General features: G+C 45.5%; 1 protein-coding gene across 1 annotated transcript in view; it reads right to left on the reverse strand.

Annotated features, from left to right (window-relative positions):
• Nucleotides 1-19,690, reverse strand: part of LOC115458271 (serine protease 55-like) — a 71,394-nt gene that overhangs the window by 22,828 nt on the left and 28,876 nt on the right. Inside the window, exon 4 of the mRNA XM_030188135.1 lies at nucleotides 18,253-18,392. Within this exon, the coding sequence (XP_030043995.1) occupies nucleotides 18,253-18,392 (140 nt within the window). The remainder of the gene's footprint in view (nucleotides 1-18,252; nucleotides 18,393-19,690) is intronic.

Genomic DNA, 19,690 nt, shown 5'->3' on the forward strand with positions numbered 1-19,690 from the left:
AGGAAAGGTCATTTGAGGAAGGGGATAAAGTTCTGGTCAGGATCCCGGATGGTCCTCATAAATTTACTAGTAGATGGAGGGGACCCTGTACAGTGAAGAGGCAGTTGGGGCCCGTGACATATGAAGTGAGGAATGAACGGGGGAAAAATCAAACCTATCATGTTAATTTGTTGAAACCTTGGATAGAGAGGAAGGTCTTTGTGGGGAAGGTATGGGAGGAAGAGGAGGAAGACTTAGGGCCTCAAATTTCGGAAATCTTTAGCCCCAAAGAGCCAGTGGTGGGGGAAGGGCTAGAGAAGCAACAGAAGGAACAGATTCAGGCTCTTTTGAGAGAATTTCAAGATGTGCTTACGTCTTGCCCTGGTGAGACACATCTGATAACTCATAATGTGATTACAGAAAAAAGGAGGGTGGTGCGACAGAAACCGTATAGGTTATCACCAGTTAAACAGCAGGAAATAATCAAGCAGGTGAGGGAAATGCTGGATTTTGGGGTGATAGAGGAGTCAGGGAGTCCCTGGTCTAGTCCGGTGGTGCTGGTGCCAAAGTCGGATGGGACGTGGCGCTTTTGTATTGACTTTCGTCAAGTTAATGCCCTGTCCCATCCTGATGCTTATCCTATGCCCCGTATTGAGGAGCTGATAGACAGGCTGGGGCCTGCACAGTTCTTGTCTACCTTAGATCTAACAAAGGGATATTGGCAGATTCCCCTTTCATTGGAGTCTCGTCAGAAGACAGCATTTTGTACTCCGGTTGGGCTGTTTCAGTTCAAGAGGATGCCTTTTGGATTGAATTCAGCAGCGGCATCCTGCCAGCGTCTGCTGGATAGGGTTTTGAGGCCGCATCAGGAGTATGCGGCTGCATACTTAGATGATGTTATCATTCATAGTACTGATTGGAAAACTCATCTAGTACAGCTGAGGAAGGTACTACAGTCTTTTAGGGAAGCAGGACTAACGCTGAATCCCCAAAAATGTCATTTTGCAAAAAGGGAGGTTAAGTATCTTGGATATAAAGTGGGGAATGGACAGGTGAGACCCTTGTGTGACAAGGTGAAGAGTATCCGCCAATTTCTATTGCCCACCACCAAGAAAGGTTTGAGAGGGTTTCTGGGGTTAATAGGATACTACAGAAGGTTCATTCCTCACTTTGCCTCTCTGGCAGCTCCATTGACAGACATGTTGAAAGGGAATAGACCTAATCAGCTTAGATGGGGAGAGAGAGAGAAGCAAGCCTTTTCGGCTTTACGGTTAGCATTGTGTGAGGAACCCCTGCTTAGAACGGTGGACTTTGAGAAACCTTTTGTGTTGCATACAGATGCTTCAGGTGTGGGGTTAGGTGCTGTATTATCCCAGGTACATGAGGGGGAGGAACACCCAATTTTATATTTAAGCCGGAAGCTGCTGCCTCATGAAACTCGGTACGCCACCATTGAGAGGGAGTGTCTGGCCATTAAGTGGGCTATTCAGGAGTGTCAGTATTATTTGGAGGGACGCCCTTTTAAACTGATTACTGACCACGCTCCTTTAAAATGGTTAGGGCAAATGAAGAACAATAATGCTAGACTCATGAGGTGGTATTTGGCATTACAGCCCTTCCAGTATTATATTGAGCATCGGGCGGGGAAGTTATTGCAACATGTGGATGTGTTGTCCAGGATTGCTAGTCTGGATGGGGAAAGTGGTAAAAGGGAAAGGACTAGCAATATTTTGAGCAGGGGGGTATGTGAGAATCAGAGAAGCCACAGAGCCCAGAATGCAGGGGGGAAGAGAGAAAAGCCCGAGTGGAAAAACTACAGATCCCAGAATGCATTGCGGGAGGGGAGGAGGCAGGAGCGTAGAGAACACAGATTGGAGACTGCCTGGAAGAATAGGAGAGAGGAGGACAAACGAGGACCTGAGCCACATGAGAGGAAAGGAGAGGGGGCTGATTGGGAGATGGAATCAGCTGAGGAGAGGGTGGAACACCTGAGGGAGGGGGTGGAGAATGGGGGGATGGAATGGGAGGAGTTGGAGCAGATAGGAGGAGAAGGTGTGGAAGAGGAAATGGAGGTGGGAGAGGAAGTGGCTGGAGAAGAGGAGTGACTTCTAGAGAAGAGCCCAAAGTATCAAGAAAGGAATAATAGTCAGGAGAGATCCGGTGGGTGGTTGTCAAGAGGTAAAGTGTTGACAAGTGAGGGTGGTGGATCTTTAAAAGCCTAGCTAAGCTGAACGGCTTTGAGGCCTTGCTGAAGAGGGCGGGGTGGGGAAGTCTGGCTAGCAGAACTGTGGTTAAAGCCTGACTAGCTGAACTTTGTGGGAAGTCTGGCTAGCCGAGCGGGGTTTGAAGCCTGGCTAGCGGAACTGTGTTCAAAGCCGGACTAGCTGAACTTTGTGGGAAGTCTGGCTAGCCGAGCTGGGTTGGAAGCCTGGCTAGCAGAACTGAGTTTAAAGTCTAACTAGCTGAACTTTGTTTAAAAGACTGGCAAGTGGTACTGTGTTGCACCGCCTTGCAAGCGGAACTGTGTGGCAGTGAGAGCGAACTGCACGGACGAGTGTGGAATCGGAAGCGGACAGCACGGATAAGTGAGAGAGACAACTACGCAGCCGGGAGGAGCGGCTGACAATGTATTCACTCTGCTGCTCCCCAGTATCTCTTCACACTCGTCCTTCTCTACTCCCCTTCCCGTGCAATCCTTCTTATCTGTTCCCTTCTCCACTACTGCCAACTCCAGACCGCTCCTTCTGTCTCGCTGCACCCTACGCCTGGAATAAACTTCCTGAGCCCCTACGTCTTGCCCCATTATTGACCATCTTTAAATCTAGATTGAAAGCCCACCTCTTTAACATTGCTTTTGACTTGTAACCTCTCGCTTCTACCTACCCTCTCCTCTTCCTCTACACATTAATTGATTTGCTTGCTTTATTTTTTGTCTGTTAGATTGTAAGCTCTTTGAGCAGGGACTGTCTTTCTTCTATGTTTGTGCAGCGCTGCGTACGCTTTGTAGCACTATATAAATGCTAAATAGTAGTAGTAGTAGTAGTCTTGATTCATCTGTCCTGGTCTCTGAAGTTCTTGGTCCACTTCCCACTTCTCTCTGCACTCTATTGGTCTGACCCAGTATGGCTACTCTTATGTTCTTGTGGCCTGTGATGAGGTGGATGTGTAAAGCTTAAGGGCAATGAAGTATTGAGCGACACCGCTGAGGTCCATGATAAAGTAAGAGTTGATTATATATAAGAGTGTATTTCCTAAAGCTGACATATTACAATTAATAAATTCTGAAAAAAAATACTTTTTTCTACCTTTGTTTCTCTTTCTCCTGTCATTTTGATATTTCTTCTCTCTCTGTCTACTATCTATCTTTCACCCCATCTCTATTCTCCCTTCATGTTCAGCACCTGCCCTCTCAGTGTCCCTATCCCTTCCATGTGTCCAGCATCTCTTCTCTGTGTCCCTGTCCCCTTGCTTATCCAGCTTGTCACCTCTCTCTTTCCTTCCTTCTACAATGCCCATCCTCCCCTCCCTTCTCCACAGGCTGGCATCATTCTTTCACTCTACTGGTTCAATGACTCCCCCCTTCAGGGTCCAGTCTCTGTCTCTCATTTCTGTCCCATTCATGGTCCAGCATCTCTGCCCCCCTTTTCTGGTCTCTCTCACTCTCTCTCTCTTCCCTCCACTCACCCCCACCCCCTTCAGTCTAGCATTATCTCTCACCTTTTCCTCCCCAGGTCTCTCTCTTTCTTCTCTCTGTCTCAATCCCTCCCCCCACCCCAGTGGCATCTCTAGAGAGAAATAGTTGGGGTGACAACAGGAAGGCAAGCTAGGTATGGGGAGAAGCAAGCCAAAGTGACAATTTCACAAATTATGATCATTCCTCCCACACTTTTATATAAGTTATAAAAGAACCCATAAGAAAGTCTCAAGGGTCTTCTATTCATAAAGAATCCGGCCAGCTAGTTTCAGCCTTTTCTATTTTATTTTTCCTCTCTCGCTCTGATTTCTAAGCTTCCTTTTTCTATTTTCCTTTCTATTCTTTCATCCTTCTCACTAGTTTTCTGCCATCTTTCTTCTTTTGTACATTTCCTTCCTATTTCTTTTGTTTCCCTTTGGTACTTCTTCATCCTGATCATACTCTTTCATTCTCCTCTCCCCTCTTTCTCACATTCCTTGGTCCTCTCTTTCTCACCTAGTGCTCACCCTTTCCCGTCCCTCACATACTTCTCTCCTTCTGTTCATTTCCTTTACCTCTTTCCTTCATCTTTATTCTTTTTTCTCCCCCTTCTCTCACCACCATTTTCTCCCTTTATCTCTTCTTATTCTCCCTCCTCTTCTTTATCTCCACCCTCTCATCTCTCCTTTCTCTTCTTCACACTCACATCTTTTCCCCCACCTTCGATCTACCTCTTCTCCCTCTTGGCTTACCTTCACTCCTCTTTCCTCATTTCCCACCTCTCCTTCCCCCTGTACCTTTCCCCATGCTCTCCTTTTCCATTTTTCCTCTCTCACCTTGATAGCTCACCCCCATTGCCCCTTCTCTCTCAACATTTTCCTGCCTCCATTTCTGTCTTCCCCACCTCTCTCATCTCTCTCCCCTTCCCTCCAATGCCTCATCTCTCCCTTTCATTACATGCCCACTCATCCTTGGTCCTCTCTCTCCTTGTGCCTGTGTTCTTCCATAATACAATGGATCCTCTCTCTCCCACCTGCTTCCATTGTTTCCTAACCTTCTCTTGTTAAGCCCTCTGGTCTTATGGCTGGCCCATCATGCTAGATGCCCCATGTCTCCTTTTCCCTCCAGAGCTGACAGCAGGAGCAATGCCTCACACAGCATCAACTTCCTGAGTCACGCAGGGAAGATCTGTGATATTTGCAGTGACATCTATGGGAATCCATCAACTCAGCAAGCTGAAGCTGTGTAAGGAGTGCTGGTTGCTCAGGGGAAGATTAACATCCATTTATTATTTTTGTTGTAGGGTTTGCTCAAGACAATTTGCTGCCTGAGACAAAGGATGAGATATGGTACCTCCCTCCAAAGCACCTAAAAGTGGGGCCTCCTCAGAGAGCAAGGAGGATCCCTCACTCAGAATGACCACCAGGCCATTGCCCTAAGAAAAAGAAATGAACTGTATTCCCAGGCTATATAATCTAAATCTTTCCATTTGCTGGTTATGCTTAACAGTAGCAGTGACTTGTTGCCCAAAGTGTGCTCAGGAGGCTGCCTATCCTGGGACACATGTTCTGGACTTCGCGATTCTGGAGTTCTGGAACAAATTAGCCAGACATGCCTCCTGGATATGGCATATACGTTGGACACCATCTCCCCTTCAACTTTTTGATACTTTTGCAGTACGAAGGCACAGACCAGTTCATCGCCCCTTGTTGAGGCACACGGTGCTGATTGCCAAAAAGATTGAGTTTGTGGCTCCAGCCAGAGACACCTGAAATCTACCATTGGCGGTCATCGATGATACAGCTTAGTGCCTTGGAGTACAGAGGTATCGCAGACCTTGCCTCTCAAGCAGGAGGCAGTGTTTTGCATGCCTGGTCTTCGTTTTGGGAGTCCTTGACCCCAGTTACCTGTAGCCGTATCCTTAATGCTTAAGGGAGTGATTAATAATAGGCTAAGAAGTGGTCTGGACTAAGAGATGGGACGAGAGGGATGGAGGGGGGGGGGGTAGGGGGGCATAGTTGGATTTCTACTATGGAGACATTGACTCTTCTTGACAATCATCTGTTTTTTTTCTGTTGTTGCTTATGAAAATTTTTTATAAATACGATATAAAAAATAGTAGCAGTGTAACTATGTAGCTTGGAAATCTAATATAAAAAACACCAATCCCAGACACTGGGTACTGGACCATCATGCTGTTAATTTAAACATCTATTTTGTTTTTACAGAAACCCTCATAGACCCTCTTCTAAGAATGGATGCAAAGCAGAAAAGGACATTTTCCCAGAACTCACCATACAAAAATGTTCTGATTTTGCTGTAATTGCAGCAAAAACATCATAAACCCTCTCCACTACCAAGCTTAATATTAAGTACCTATAATACAGAATTTTAACAAAGGGCTCAGAACCTATAGAGCTAATCTACTATGCTATAAAACCACTAATTTACTGAAGTAAAACAACAAGAAAAATGCTGCAACGTAAATATTGCAGTGGGACCTAGAACACCAATATGTCTATTGGGAAATTGAACAAGCTGGATTACTAGAAATCTTTACATACCAATTCCATGCAGAGTACTCAGCCTCGGTCATAAACACTGAACACAGATAGACCCTTGTAAAGTACAGAATAGGCAACCCACAAACTTAAAACATGAATAAGTAGACAAAAATTAAACTTAAAGCAGTTGACAATATTGGTTAAGCATTGGTTGTCTACTCATCAACCATGGTTTCATGCTGGTCTAAAAGGATGTTAACGTCAAGTCAGTAGAGCTGAACTCTAATGGCGAAAATGTAAATCAGATTTCAAGGAGGATAGCTAGATATGCTCAGTCGTATTTTATTACTCAATTGCATGCTGCAAAACAATCATTTTACTCTAACCAGACTCAGCAAGCATCTAGTTGTGTGAAGCAACTATTTAAAGTTTTCAATACCCTTACTACCTCCCCATCACAGATAGTATCTAGGGCCCAATTCCCTTGGACACTTTAGCTAACTACAATTTTTCACTAAATTAGTGAAGCATTTACACAGTACCCTTTGCTCAATGGACCCTAATCCATCAAGTTGGCTGAAATTACCATCTATTGGGCTACTCTCATGTCTCAATTCTACTCTTATCAACAGTTTAATGGTTGGTAAAGTACCTGTCTCATTAAAGACTGCTCTTATTAAGCCTATTCTGAAAAGGCCAGATCTTAACCTTCTACAGTCTAAGAATTATTGCCCAGTTTCCAATCTATCCTTTCTTTCCAAAATTATGGAGTCAGTAGTCCTTGATCAGCTTTCTACCTATATTGAGTCCACCAGTGCCTTGCACCTGCGCCAATGTGGTTTCTATGCTACCTTCAGCAAGGAGACAGTTCTCATTGCTTTAATTAGTGGACTTCTTAGTAACTTGGAGAAAGGAAAAATTGCTTTGTTAGTTTCACTCAATCTGTGAGCAGCTTTTGAGCTCATTAATCACGATCGTCTCTTACACAGTCTCTCTTCACTTGTGTAGTCTTGGACTGGTTCTTTTCTATTCTGGGACAACAATCTTTTCAGGTGGTTCAGACTTCTTCTAGTTCAGCCCTTTTTCCCCTGACATGTGGTGTTCCTCAGGGGTTAGTACTCTCCCCTAAACTTTTCAATTTGTTAGTCCTTTGGCTTTACTCATCCAGTCACTGGGGATCAGTTGTTATTCTTATTCTGGACTTCCTTTTCGTTTTGTTACACTAATCTGATTTCTGTTGACCTGCAGCCACTTCAGCATTGCTTAGATTTTGTGCAGGTTGTCAACAAGATTAGTTCTGAACCCTAAGAAGACAGTGGCCTGCTGGGTTATTGGACCATTAATGTCCCCAATGGTCACTCCATTTTTGTTTGGGAGGTACATTTCACCTGTTCCATCGATTCATTATCATGGGACCGTTTTGGATTCAGCCCTGTCCTTTGGCCCTCAAATTTCTCATGTTGTGAGACCAGGTTTCTCTTTTCTATGCTAGTTGAGATCAATTTGTAATTTTTAAGGATTAGAATGCATTCTGCACTCTGTTCTATGCTTTTCTTCACTCCACATATGATTACTGTAATGTCACCTATGCAGGGATTACTAAGCATAACCTCAAGAGATTATAAACATTACAAAACACTGCAGCACATTTACTTTGTTGAGCATCCCGCTATGATCTTGTTTCTCCTCTTCTTTAACAACTTCTCTGGTTACTCATAGAATTACAGTTAAATTAAAAAATTTAACTTTAACACACAAATTTCTTTGTAAAAGGGCCCCTAAAAGATTCTCCTGCCCCCCTCTAAAGCCAGGTGGGAATCTACTACTACTACTTCTACTACTTAACATTTCTAGAGCGCTACTAGGGTTACGCAGCGCTGTACAATTTAACAAAGAGAGACAGTCCCTGCTCAAAGAGCTTACAATCCAATAGACAAGTGAACGGTCGGTCCGATAGGAGCAGTCAAATTGGGGCAGTCTGGATTCACTGAATGGTAAGGGTTAGGTGCCGAACGCAGCATTGAAGAGGTGGGCTTTAAGCAAAGACTTGAAGACGGGCAGGGAGGGGGCCTGGCGTAAGGGCTCAGGAAGGTTGTTCCAAGCATAGGGTGAGGTGAGGCAGAATGAGCGGATCCTGGAGTTGGCAGTGGTGGAGAAGGGTACTGAGAGGAGGGATTTATCCTGTGAACGGAGGTTACGGGCGGGAACGTAAGGGGAGATGAGGGTAGAAAGATAGTGAGGGCAGCAGACTGAGTGCATTTGTAGGTAATCTATAAGGTTTAGCACTTTTTTCTTTACTTTACCGGCTCTCTGGAATTCCCTACCACAGGATCTCCGATTTGAAACAACTTATACTCTGTTTTATTCACAATTAAAGACCCATTTGTTTCAGCAGGCTTTCTATGTTTAGGCCAGGGTTGGCTCTGCAGCAGGAGGTCAGGAATGGATTTATTTGTGTGAATTATGAGTTTTATCTGACTTTGATATGAGTATAATCTCTTTGTTTGGATTTCTGTCTTTATGCTTCTTCAATGATTGGGTTAGTGATTGAATTTGGTAAGATAGATATATCACTGACTATATTTTTGGGTATGTTCTTTGAATAATTGGGATAGTGTTTGTAAGGTAAGTTAGTTTATTCTTTCCCATCTACAAATGGCGTTCCTTCCTGTTTTTTCTTTTTTAATTTTTTTAAAAATTGTAAACCGCTTTAATTTGCGTGCAACTAAGCATAAAAATGTTGCTGCAAGCAATGCAACACTTAAGAAATAAAAATTATTTTTTTTTCTACCTTTGCTGTCTGGCCATTTTATTCAAATTTGTGCTAGTCCTGTAGTTTCTGCTTTCCTCTCTCTTTTCTTAATTTTCTTTCCAGGTTCCCCAGGTCCATCTGACATGTCTTCACTTCTTCTCCTATATCCATCTCTGACTTTAATCTTTTCCTTTCAGCTTTCCTCCTTTTATTTTTCTGCCTCTCTACCTTCTATTTACAGCGTTCCATCTCCCTCATCTTATTATTCTCCAGTTTTTGCTAACTCTCCCCTTCCAGCATGTTCTCTCTTTCTCTCTCTCTCTCCTCCCCTCTGTTCAGTACCCCATCTCTGTTTTCACTCTTCTGATCACTATGTCCTCTTCTCTTGCCCCTTCCATCCTGCATATCTACCCCCCCTTTCATACAACACCTCAACTTGCACTCTTTCCACCTGCATTCAGCATCTGTCTCTATCACCCTTCTCCATCCTAGTTGTATTTTATCATCATAGGTGCCAGAATTGTTCCCTCTCAGGTCTGAGGAGTTCTGAGAGAAGAGGACATTTCTCTGGTAAGTGAACAGTATTTTGCTTTGTGCTTTGGGAACTTAAAAATTGGGCTTTAAAGTGATAGGCAGAATAAAAATATATAAAAAGCAAATTTTATCAACTAATCGCCATAGTCTTTTCCCCTTAGTTTTAAAACTTGAACTTTGTACCACAGCATTAACAGACAGCCTCTATCAGGCACTGCAGGATCTAGTTTATTATTAAGTGGGAATAAAAAGAGAGAGAGAGAGAGAGAGAGGGAAAAGCATGCAGGACCTAGTTGAGTATTAAGGAGGGGAATAAAGAGAGAGAGAGAAAAGCAAGCGTTATTAACTAGTTGTCATAGTGTACAACCCTTTCCCCATAGTTTTAAACTAAAATTTTCTCTAGAAATAGGCATTTTCCCCATAGTTTTAAACTGAAACCTTTTCTAGGGGTAGAAACTTAACAGCCCAAAACTCTTGTTCTAAAAGGCAGTTATTTTCTGTTTTTTGGTTGCTGGAGAGGTAACACGTCCAGTGACCTCAATTAGGTGTTAATTAAGGTGTGGGGAAGTAGAATATTTGCATAGGTTGCTGAGTTCGCTTCAAAGAGACAGTTTAAAAAAGCCCCTTAGATTCAAAACTATATAAAGAGGAAAGGTCCCACTGAACTTTCTTTCTGAGGAGTTCTGAGAGGACATTTCTCTGGTAAGTGAACACTATTTTGCTTTGTGCTTTGGGAACTTAAAGACTGGGGTTTAAAAGAGGAATTGTAGGTTAGTGATAGGCAGAATAAAAATATAAAAAACAAATTTTATCAACTAATCTCCATAGTCTTTTTCCCTTAATTTTAAAACTTGAACTTTGTACCATAGCCTGTAGCCTCTAGCAGGCACGGCAGGATCTAATTTAGTCTTCCCACCCACCCACCCACCCCTAGGACAACACTTCATTTACAGTTAGTTATTGTAATTAGGTTAAAAAGCAAGGAGTGCGCTTACAGAGTTTTAAATACATTTCATTATCATCTAAGAAGGAAACACTAAATAAATCACACAATATACCATATAAACTAAAATACATTTTTATATTAGGCTAATATCCTTAATACTGTAGCAAGTTTTAAATTATTGAAAAACTCAAAAATACTAAGATGGAGTCAGCAGTCCAGCAGCAAGAGGTGTGCTAACCAGTCTTTTGCATTGAGTGTCACATGTATGATTATCTCCTAGTGGGTGAGTGGTTATATGTGTGTGCCCGATGCAAAGAGCTCCTAGCTCTCAGGGAACGTGTCCATTCTCTTGAGGCTAGAGTAGCAGACTTGGTGGAGCTGAGGGAGACAGAGAGGTACATAGAGGAGACCTACAGGGATGTTGTAGAGAAGTCCCACCTCCAGTCTGGGAGCCCCTGTGCTACCTTGGAGGTCTCCTAGAAGGAGAGAATCACCATGGTGAAGTAGGAAGTACTCCTGTAGCCAGGACCTGCCCACCAGGGGACGTACTATCCTCTCGCACTGAGGATATGTCTCCAAGTGCTGCCTGGGAAGGAAGGGTTAGGGCACCTGTTGTAGTTGGTGATTCGATCATTAGGCATATAGATAGCTGGGTAGCTGGTGGATGTGAGGATCGCCTGGTGACTTGCCTGCCTGGTGCGAAGGTGGTGGACCTCACTCGTCACCTAGATAGGATTTTAGATAGTGCTGGGGAGAAGCCAGCTATCTTGGTACATGTGGGTACCAATGACATAGGAAAATGTAGAAGAGAGGTTCTGGAAGCCAAATTTAGGCTCTTAGGTAGAAAGCTCAAATCCAGAACCTCTAGAGTAGCATTTTCTGAAGTGTTACCCGTTCCACGCGCAGGGCCCAAGAGACAGGCAGAGCTCCGGAGTCTCAATGCGTGGATGAGATGATGGTGCAGGGAGGAGGGTTTTAGATTTGTTAGGAACTGGGCAACGTTCTGGGAAGGGGGAGCCTATTCCGAAAGGATGGGCTCCACCTTAACCAGGGTGGGACCAGGCTGTTGGCATTGGCATTTAAAAAGGAGATAGAGCAGCTTTTAAACTAGAAACGGGGGGAAGGCCGACAGTCTCTCAAAAGCGCATGGTTCGGGATAGGTATTTTTCAAAGATATCACCAAAACAGGGAAGATAGGGTATCCTGATAGTGAGGTTCCAAAAGAGACCGTAGTAGATCAGGTGTCCTTAAATAAAAATTAGATAAAAGATTGCAAATCAATAGTGTCAAGTACTGAGCATGACATAAATAGGAACAACAAACATAGTTTGAAATGTCTACATGCGAATGTCAGGAGCCTAAAAAAATGAGCCTAAAAAAATAAGATGGGAGAGTTAGAATATATTGCACTAAGTGAAAAATTAGATATAATAGGCATCTCTGAGACTTGGTGGAAGGAGGATAACCAGTGGGACACTGTCATACTGGGGTACAAATTATATCGTAGTGATAGAGTGGATGCGAAGGCAGTAGAACGAGAGGACATGAATTGAGATTGAAGGGGGGCAGACTCAAGAAAAATGTCAGGAAGTATTTTTTCACGGAGAGAGTAATGGATGCTTGGAATGCCCTCCCGCGGGAAGTGGTGGAAATGAAAACGGTAACGGAATTCAAACATGCGTGGTATAAACATAAAGGAATCCTGTTCAGAAGGAATGGATCCTCAGGAGCTTAGCCGAGATTGGGTGCCAGAGCCGGTGGTGGAAGGCGGGGCTGGTGGTTGGGAGGCGGGGATAGTGCTGGGCAGACTTATACGGTCTGTGCCAGAGCCGGTGATGGGAGGCGGGGCTGGTGGTGGGAGGCGAGGATAATGCTGGGCAGACTTATACGATCTGTGCCCTGAAGAGGATAGGTACAAATCAAGGTAGGGTATTCACAAAAAGTAGCACATATGAATTTATTTTGTTGGGCAGACTGGATGGACCGTGCAGCTCTTTTTCTGCTATCATCTACTATGTTACTATGAATTGGTGGAGGGGTAGCATTGTATATTAAGGAGATCCTTGAATCAAATAGATTGAAAATTCTGCAGGAAACAAAACACATCTTGGAATTACTATGAATTGAAATTCCATGTATAAAGGGGAAAAGGATAGTGATAGGAGTGTACTACTGTCCGCCTGGCCAGGATGAACAGACGGATGCAGAAATGTTAAAGGAAATTAGGGACGCAAACAAACTGGGCAACACAATAATAATGGGTGATTTCAATTACCCCGATATTGACTGGGTAAATGTAACATCAGGGCACGCTAGGGAGGTAAAATTCCTTGACGAAATCAAGGACTGCCTTAAGGAGCAGCTGGTACAGGAGCCGACGAGAGAAGGAAAAATTCTAGACCTAGTCCTTAGTGGAGCACATGATCTGGTGCGGGAGGTAATGGTGCTGGGGCAAAGTGATGCATTTGGGAAAGAGGAACCGGAATTATAACTATGTCATGCAAGGTTCCATATTAGGAGTTGCAGACTAAGAAAGGGATCTAGGTGTCGTCGTTGATGATACGTTGAAACCTTCTGCTCAGTGTGCTGCTGCGGCTAAGAAAGCAAATAGAATGTTAGGTATTATTAGGAAAGGAATGGAAAACAAAAATGAGGACATTTTAATGCCTTTGTATCGCTCCATGGTGCGACCGCACCTTGAATATTGTGTTCAATTCTGGTCGCCACATCTCAAAAAAGATATAGTGGAATTAGAAAAGGTGCAGAGAAGAGCAACGAAAATGATAAAGGGGATGGGACGACGTCCCTATGAGGAAAGGCTAAAGCGGCTAGGGCTCTTCAGCTTGGAGAAAAGGCGGCTGAGGGGAGATATGACAGAGGTCTCTAAAATAATGAGTGGAGTTGAATGTGTAGACGTGAAGCGTGTGTTTACGCTTTCCAAAAATACTAGGGCTAAGGGGCATGTGATGAAGCTACAAAGTAGTAAATTTAAAATGAATTGGAGAAAATATTTCTTCACTCAATGTTTAATTAAACTCTGGATTTCGTTGTCAGAGAATGTGGTAAAGGTGGTTAGCTTAGCAGAGTTTTAAAAAGGTTTGGATGGCTTCCTAAAGGAAAAGTCCATAGACCATTATTAAATTGGACTTGGGGAAAATCCGCTATTTCTGGGATAAGCAGTATAAAATGTTTGCACTTTTTTGGGACCTTGCTAGGTATTTGTGACCTGGATTGGGCACTGTTGGAAACAGGATGCTAGGCTTGATGGACCTTTGGTCTGTCCCATTATTTATTTATTTATTTATATGTTGCATTTATATCCCACATTTCCCCACCTATTTGCAGGCTTACATAGTACCGTATTGGCGATCGCCAGTTCCGGTATAACAATTACAAAGCGAGTAATGGTATAATAAGGTTCATGTGTACAAGACACAATAGTAGATCATAGAGAGGGGGAGTTGTGTTTTGTCATATGCTCTTTGGTTTCGCTTGTGTTGCAGGGTTCAGGTATTTAGGTTGGGTTGGTAGGGTATGCCTTTTCGAACAGATTAGTTTTTAGTGATTTCCGGAAGTTTAGGTGGTAATACGTTGTTTTCACGGCTTAGGTAATGCGTTCCATAGTTGTGTGCTTATATAGGAAAAGCTGGATGCATAAGCTGATTTGTATTTCAGTCTTTTGCAGTTTGGGTAGTGGAGATTCAGGTATGTTCGTGCTGATTTTGTTGTGTTTCTGGTTGGAACCGTTGTTCTCCCCATGCTCCTTCCTCTTATTCTCCACTCTTTCACTAACTTTATCCTTTCCCCCTTTCCATCCAGCAACCAGTGGCGTAGCTATCATGGGGCCACGGGGGCATGGTCCCCTGTAGTTTTGGTCCTGGACCTCCCTGACGCGACCCTCTCGACCACCCCCTTCCTGCCGCCAACCCTCCCCCGCCACCATCACGTACCTTTGCTGGCGGGGAACCCCATCCCTGCCAGCCGAAGTTCTCTCCTCAGCCATGCGGCGTTGCTTGCTGAATGATCTGATCAAGTTTCAGTGCGGGTGTCTGACGTCCTGCACGTTGTACATGCAGGACATCAGACGCATGCACAGAAACAGATTCAAACTTGATCAGATCATTCGGCAATGCTGTGCGGCCGGGAAGAGGACTTCGGCTGGCGGGGGTTGGGGTCCCCCGCCAGCAAAGGTACGCGGCGAGAGAGGGTTGGCGGCGGGAAGGGATGGTCGAGAGGGTTGTGGCGGCGGCAGGGGGGGTCAGCAACGCTGTGTGGCAGAGAAGAGGACTTTGGTTGGCAGGGATTGGGGTCCCCTGCCAGCAAAGGTACGCGGCAGGAGAGAGTTAGCGGCAGGAAGGGGGGTCGAGAGGGTTGCGGTGGCGGTGGCGATGCCAGGGGTGGGGCTAAAATGTGCCTCCTCACCTCGGGCTCTGGACCCCGCTCCCGTCGAATGCTGGCTACGCCCCTGCCAGCAACTCCCCTCTTTCTCACCCCATCCTTCCAGTGTCTCACTCTCTCTCTCTGCATCCTTCCATCCAGCGTCTCCTCTTTCTCTTCCTATCCTTCCATCCAGCATCTTCCCTCTTTCTCTCCTACCCTTCCATCCAGTGTCTTCCCTCTTTCTCGCCCCATCTTTCCACCCATCTACCCTCTGCCAATACTTCCATTCAGTGTCTCCCCAATCTTCCCTTCCTTCTAGTCAGTTCTCACCAGGGGCATAGCCAGACTTCGGCGGGAGGGGGGTCCAGGGCCCGAGGTGAAGGGGCACATTTTAGCCCCCCCAGCACCGCTATTGTTGACCCCTGCCATTGCCAACCCCTAACCCCTCCGCCACCACCACCAACAACTTTGACCCCCCCCCTCGCAGACGACCCTTTCGATCCCCCCTCCCGCCGTTAACCCTCCCCCGCTGCCGTCGCCTACCTTTGCTGGCGGGGGACCCCAACCCCCGCCAGCCGAGGTCCTCTTCTTCCCGCGCAAGGCTTCGTTCAGTTTCTGTCTACGTGCAGGACGTCAGACTCACAGAAACAGAACGAAGCTCGTTCTGTTTCTGTGAGTCTGACGTCCTGCACGTACAATGTGCAGGATGTCAGACTCAGAAACTGAACAAAGCCTTGCGCGGGAAGAAGAGGACCTCGGCTGGCGGGGGTTGGGGTCCCCCGCCAGCAAAGGTAGGCGACGGCAGCGGGGGAGGGTTAACGGCGGGAGGGGGGATCGAAAGGGTCGTCTGCGAGGGGGGGGGGTAGACGACGGGTTGGTGGCGGGAGGGGGGGCTCGAGAAGGTCATCAGCAGGGGGGTCCAGGGCCAAATCTATGGGGGCCCAGGCCCCCATTGCCCCACATAGCTACGCCCCTGGTTCTCTACCCTTTTCCATTCAGCCTGTCCCCCTCTCTCTCCCCATCCTTCCAGTGTCTTTCTCTTTCTCTCTGCATCCTTCTAACCAGCGTCTCCCCTCTCTATACCTACCCTTCCAGCCACCATCTTCCCTATTTCTCTCCCCATCTTTCCATCCAACATCTATTCTCTCTCCCAATCCTTCCATCCTCTCTCTTTCTCTATCCTTTTCCATTCAGCATGTTCCCTCTCTCTCCCAATCCTTCCAGTGTCTTTTCTCTTTCTCTCTCTACCCTTCCATCCAGTGTACTCCCTCTTTCTGCACCCTCCTGTCAGCATTTTCTCTCTTTCTTTCCCTCTTTTCATCCAGCACTTCTCCTCTTTCTCTCCCTATCCTTCCATCCAGCATCTTCCCTCTTTCTCTCCCTATCCTTCCATCTAGTGTCTTCCCTCTTTCTCGCCCCATCCTTCTGCCAATCCTTCCTTCCAGTGTCTCCCCAATCTCCCCTTCCTTCTAGCCAGTTCTCTAGCCTCTCCTCATCCTTCCAGTATCTCCCTCTTTCTCTCCGCATCCTTCTATCCAGTGTCTCCCCTCTCTATCCCTATGCTTCCATCCAGCGTCTTCCCTCTTTCTCTCCCCATCCTTCCATCCAACATCTACCCCCCTCTCCCAATCCTTTCATCGTCTCTCTCTCTCTACCCCTTTCCATTCAGCATGTTCCCTCTCTCTCCCCATCCTTCCAGTGTCCTCTTTCTCTCTCTACCCTTCCATCTAGTGTACTCCCTTTTTGCTCCCTCCTTCCAGTATTTCTCCTCTTTCTCTCTCCATCTGACCAACCAGGATCTCCCCCTTTCTCCCCATTCTTCTCCCCATCAGCTTCTCTCTTTCCTGCCCTTTTCCATGTCCCCTCTTTCTCTCCCCATCTTCCCACTCATTTCTCTCTCTGTACCTCTGTTCCATCCAGAGTCCCCACTCTTCTTTCATTTTCTCCCCTCTGCTCTCTCCATTTAGCACCTCCTGCCTCTCTCTCCACACCCTTTTCCACTTCCCCTTCCCTTTCCATCCAGTACCCAGTGTTTCCTGGCCACTGCTGCTTCTCCCAATGAGCAGCAGCAGCCGCAGGAAAACAAAAAAACACGCGCGGGGCCACAGCAGCCTTCAAGCACGCGGTCAGCTCTGACGTCTTCTGCCCCCGCTGACATCAACTTCCCGTTCTGGGGGGGGGCAGAGGACCAGCAGAGCCGATAGTGCATGCCAGAAGGTCGCTGCAGCCCCGTGCTTGCTTTTCTTGTTTTGCTGTGGCCGCTGCTGCTCATCAAGAGAAGCAGCAGCAGTGGCAGTGGATCCCCTGGCACACAGTGTGTCTCAGGGGAGACTTTCCTGTTTTGGCGGAACTGTGGAAGTCTTGCAAGGATGCCTCTTGAACTCTCGGCAGCCATTTTGAATCGGCACCAGGAAGCAGCAGGACAGTCTACAGCCGTTCCGGACAGGAAAGAGGGGGCCCTTTCCTACACTAAAGAAGTCACTAGACCACCAAGGCACTACAGTAAAAGGAGGGGATGGGAGGATAGGACACCCTTAGGCCCGCCTGCCCATCCGCCCGCCAGCCTGCCCGTTTTTCCGTAAATCCAGACAAACGGGCAGGCGGCTAAACCCACCCAGTTGCACGGTCGTGTCCTGAAAAGAAGGACATGTCTGAGTAAAACCGGACGTATGGTAACCCTACCTATTCCCAAATTACTGGGCTTACACTAGGCATCCACCTAGCTGTACTAGTAGGGGGGAGGGGTTATCAAACGCAAATGCACATGCACACATGCATGTAAATACACAAGCACAATAATTACTTAGAAATATAGAATAGATAAGATCAGAAAAAATCCATCTATTTTCTTCTGAATTTACATCCTAGTACAATGCCATAGGTGCCAGTTAATCTCAGATATTTCCCTCACTTCTTCACAACTAAATATCCTTTAGACCTATCCTGGGCCCTCTTGAATTCTATTCCACTTCCCCAAGAAACTGTTTCATGCATTCACCATCCTTTCTGTGAAGAAATATTTCCATATGTTACTCACGAGTGTACCCATTATCATCAGCTCTTCTAAAACCTTTTTTTCACTGAAAAAAGTTTTTTGCTTCCTGCACATTATGGGGTCCTTTTATTAAGGTGCACTAATCCATGTGTTGAGGAGTAGCCTAATGGTTAGCACAACAGGCTGAGAACCAGGGGGAACTGTGTCGGATTCCCACTGCAGCTCCCTGTGACTCTGAGCAAGTCACTGAACTCTCCATTGCCCCAGGTACAAAAACAAATACCCATATATAACGTAAACCACTTTGAGTGTAACCATAGAAAGGCAGTTTGACAAATCTCATCCCCTTCCCCTATCTATATCTTAAAGGTATTCAAATGTTTCTGTCATAACCCCTCACCCCAGCATATAAATATTTAGGTCCTTAAATCTCTTCTCATTGGGCCGTGACATCCAATATCTCAAACTGTATTATAAGTAAAATGTAACCTCGCAAGCGTTAGGTCCTCCTTCTTCATGGCCAGCACATATCATGTTCCACGTTAATTCTTCGTACCAGTCCTGACATGTTTTGAACTTTATCAGAAATACCAACGCCTTCCGTAACTTTTTTTCAATCCTATATTTTTCTGTAAAAAAACCAAAACATAATTTACCGAACAGAAGTAAATATATCCCTCCATGTAACTTAGCAGCTTTGCAGATGGGACAAGGCAGTGGCTCAACAGCAGTGTTGTACACAGTGCATACTGCCATGAGACTAGGCCTGGGCTTTATTCCTGATTTAGGCCTTGTACTCCCTGGGTCAGTAACAGCTGGAAATGCTGCAGAGGCAGCATTCAGGTTTCAAGTTTGTTATCCCGCCAATAAGCAGGGCCTTCTGAGTGGCTTACAAAAGTTTAAAAAACAGACATTAGCAGTGAAGGAAAAGAAAAAGGTACAATCTTAAAGGAAAATGCAGGAAGAGTAAATATAGCTGTGTGTCTTAGAAGCCAACCCTCCTGCCCTTTTCTACATAATTATATTATAAGTTTCTAGATTCTTTTTATTTTCTGTATCCCAGCCATCAATTGATATCAAATAAAGAAACCAAAGTGTGCACATATTCTGTGAAAGCATCCTGAAAAAGAGGAGTCTTCAAATCTGACTTAAATTTCTCAAATGAAGTTTCTAGACATGGGGGTGGGTGGAGGGGGAGAGCATTCCTTAAAGTGGGTCCAGTGGCACTAAAAACAGTCAATATTCAGCCTACGGCAGTCAGGGTTTTTGAAAAATTCTACTACTGTATGTAAAACCAGCCCTGAATATTTGATGCTGAGCTCCGTCCAGGCCTCAGCATTACATATCTTGGGTCAACCCGTACGTGCTGGCTCCTGGAGCTTGTGCAGGTCCCCAGTCGATATTCAGCCAGGACCCACAATCCCAATCATGGCACACAACTAGTAGCTGAATTTAGGGTCCATGAGTACAGGGCCTTTATTTTTGAGATTTTCATCTAATTTTAACTATCTATTCAGCTGTATTTATTTTCTACCGGTTCAAGCAGATGAGTTACAACAATAACAATATAAACTATAAACCATAAAACAACATCATTAAAGATGCAACAATAAACTCAAATGTGTAGCAAAGGCCTCTGCAATCTGTTGTCTAGGTTACAACTGAGGAACACTCTGGAGAGCATGCTCCTAAGTAGAGCTCGGAAAAGTATTCAGCAATGGAGAGGGCCTACCTATCGGTCAAAGGATAGGAGGAGTCTGCTTGCACATTGTGGAGAGAAGCATAAAAGGGCAGACAAGCCAACACCCAATGTCTTCTTCCCCCAAGAAGCCCAAAGAGAAGGAGAAGGTAACTGAACCAAAGATTGGGTCCCAGCACAGTAACCTGCAGATAGCAGACACCCTAAGCCAGCCAAGCTTGACCTCTG

Source organism: Microcaecilia unicolor, chromosome 14 (assembly GCF_901765095.1).
Source record: "Microcaecilia unicolor chromosome 14, aMicUni1.1, whole genome shotgun sequence".
NCBI lineage: Eukaryota > Metazoa > Chordata > Amphibia > Gymnophiona > Siphonopidae > Microcaecilia > Microcaecilia unicolor.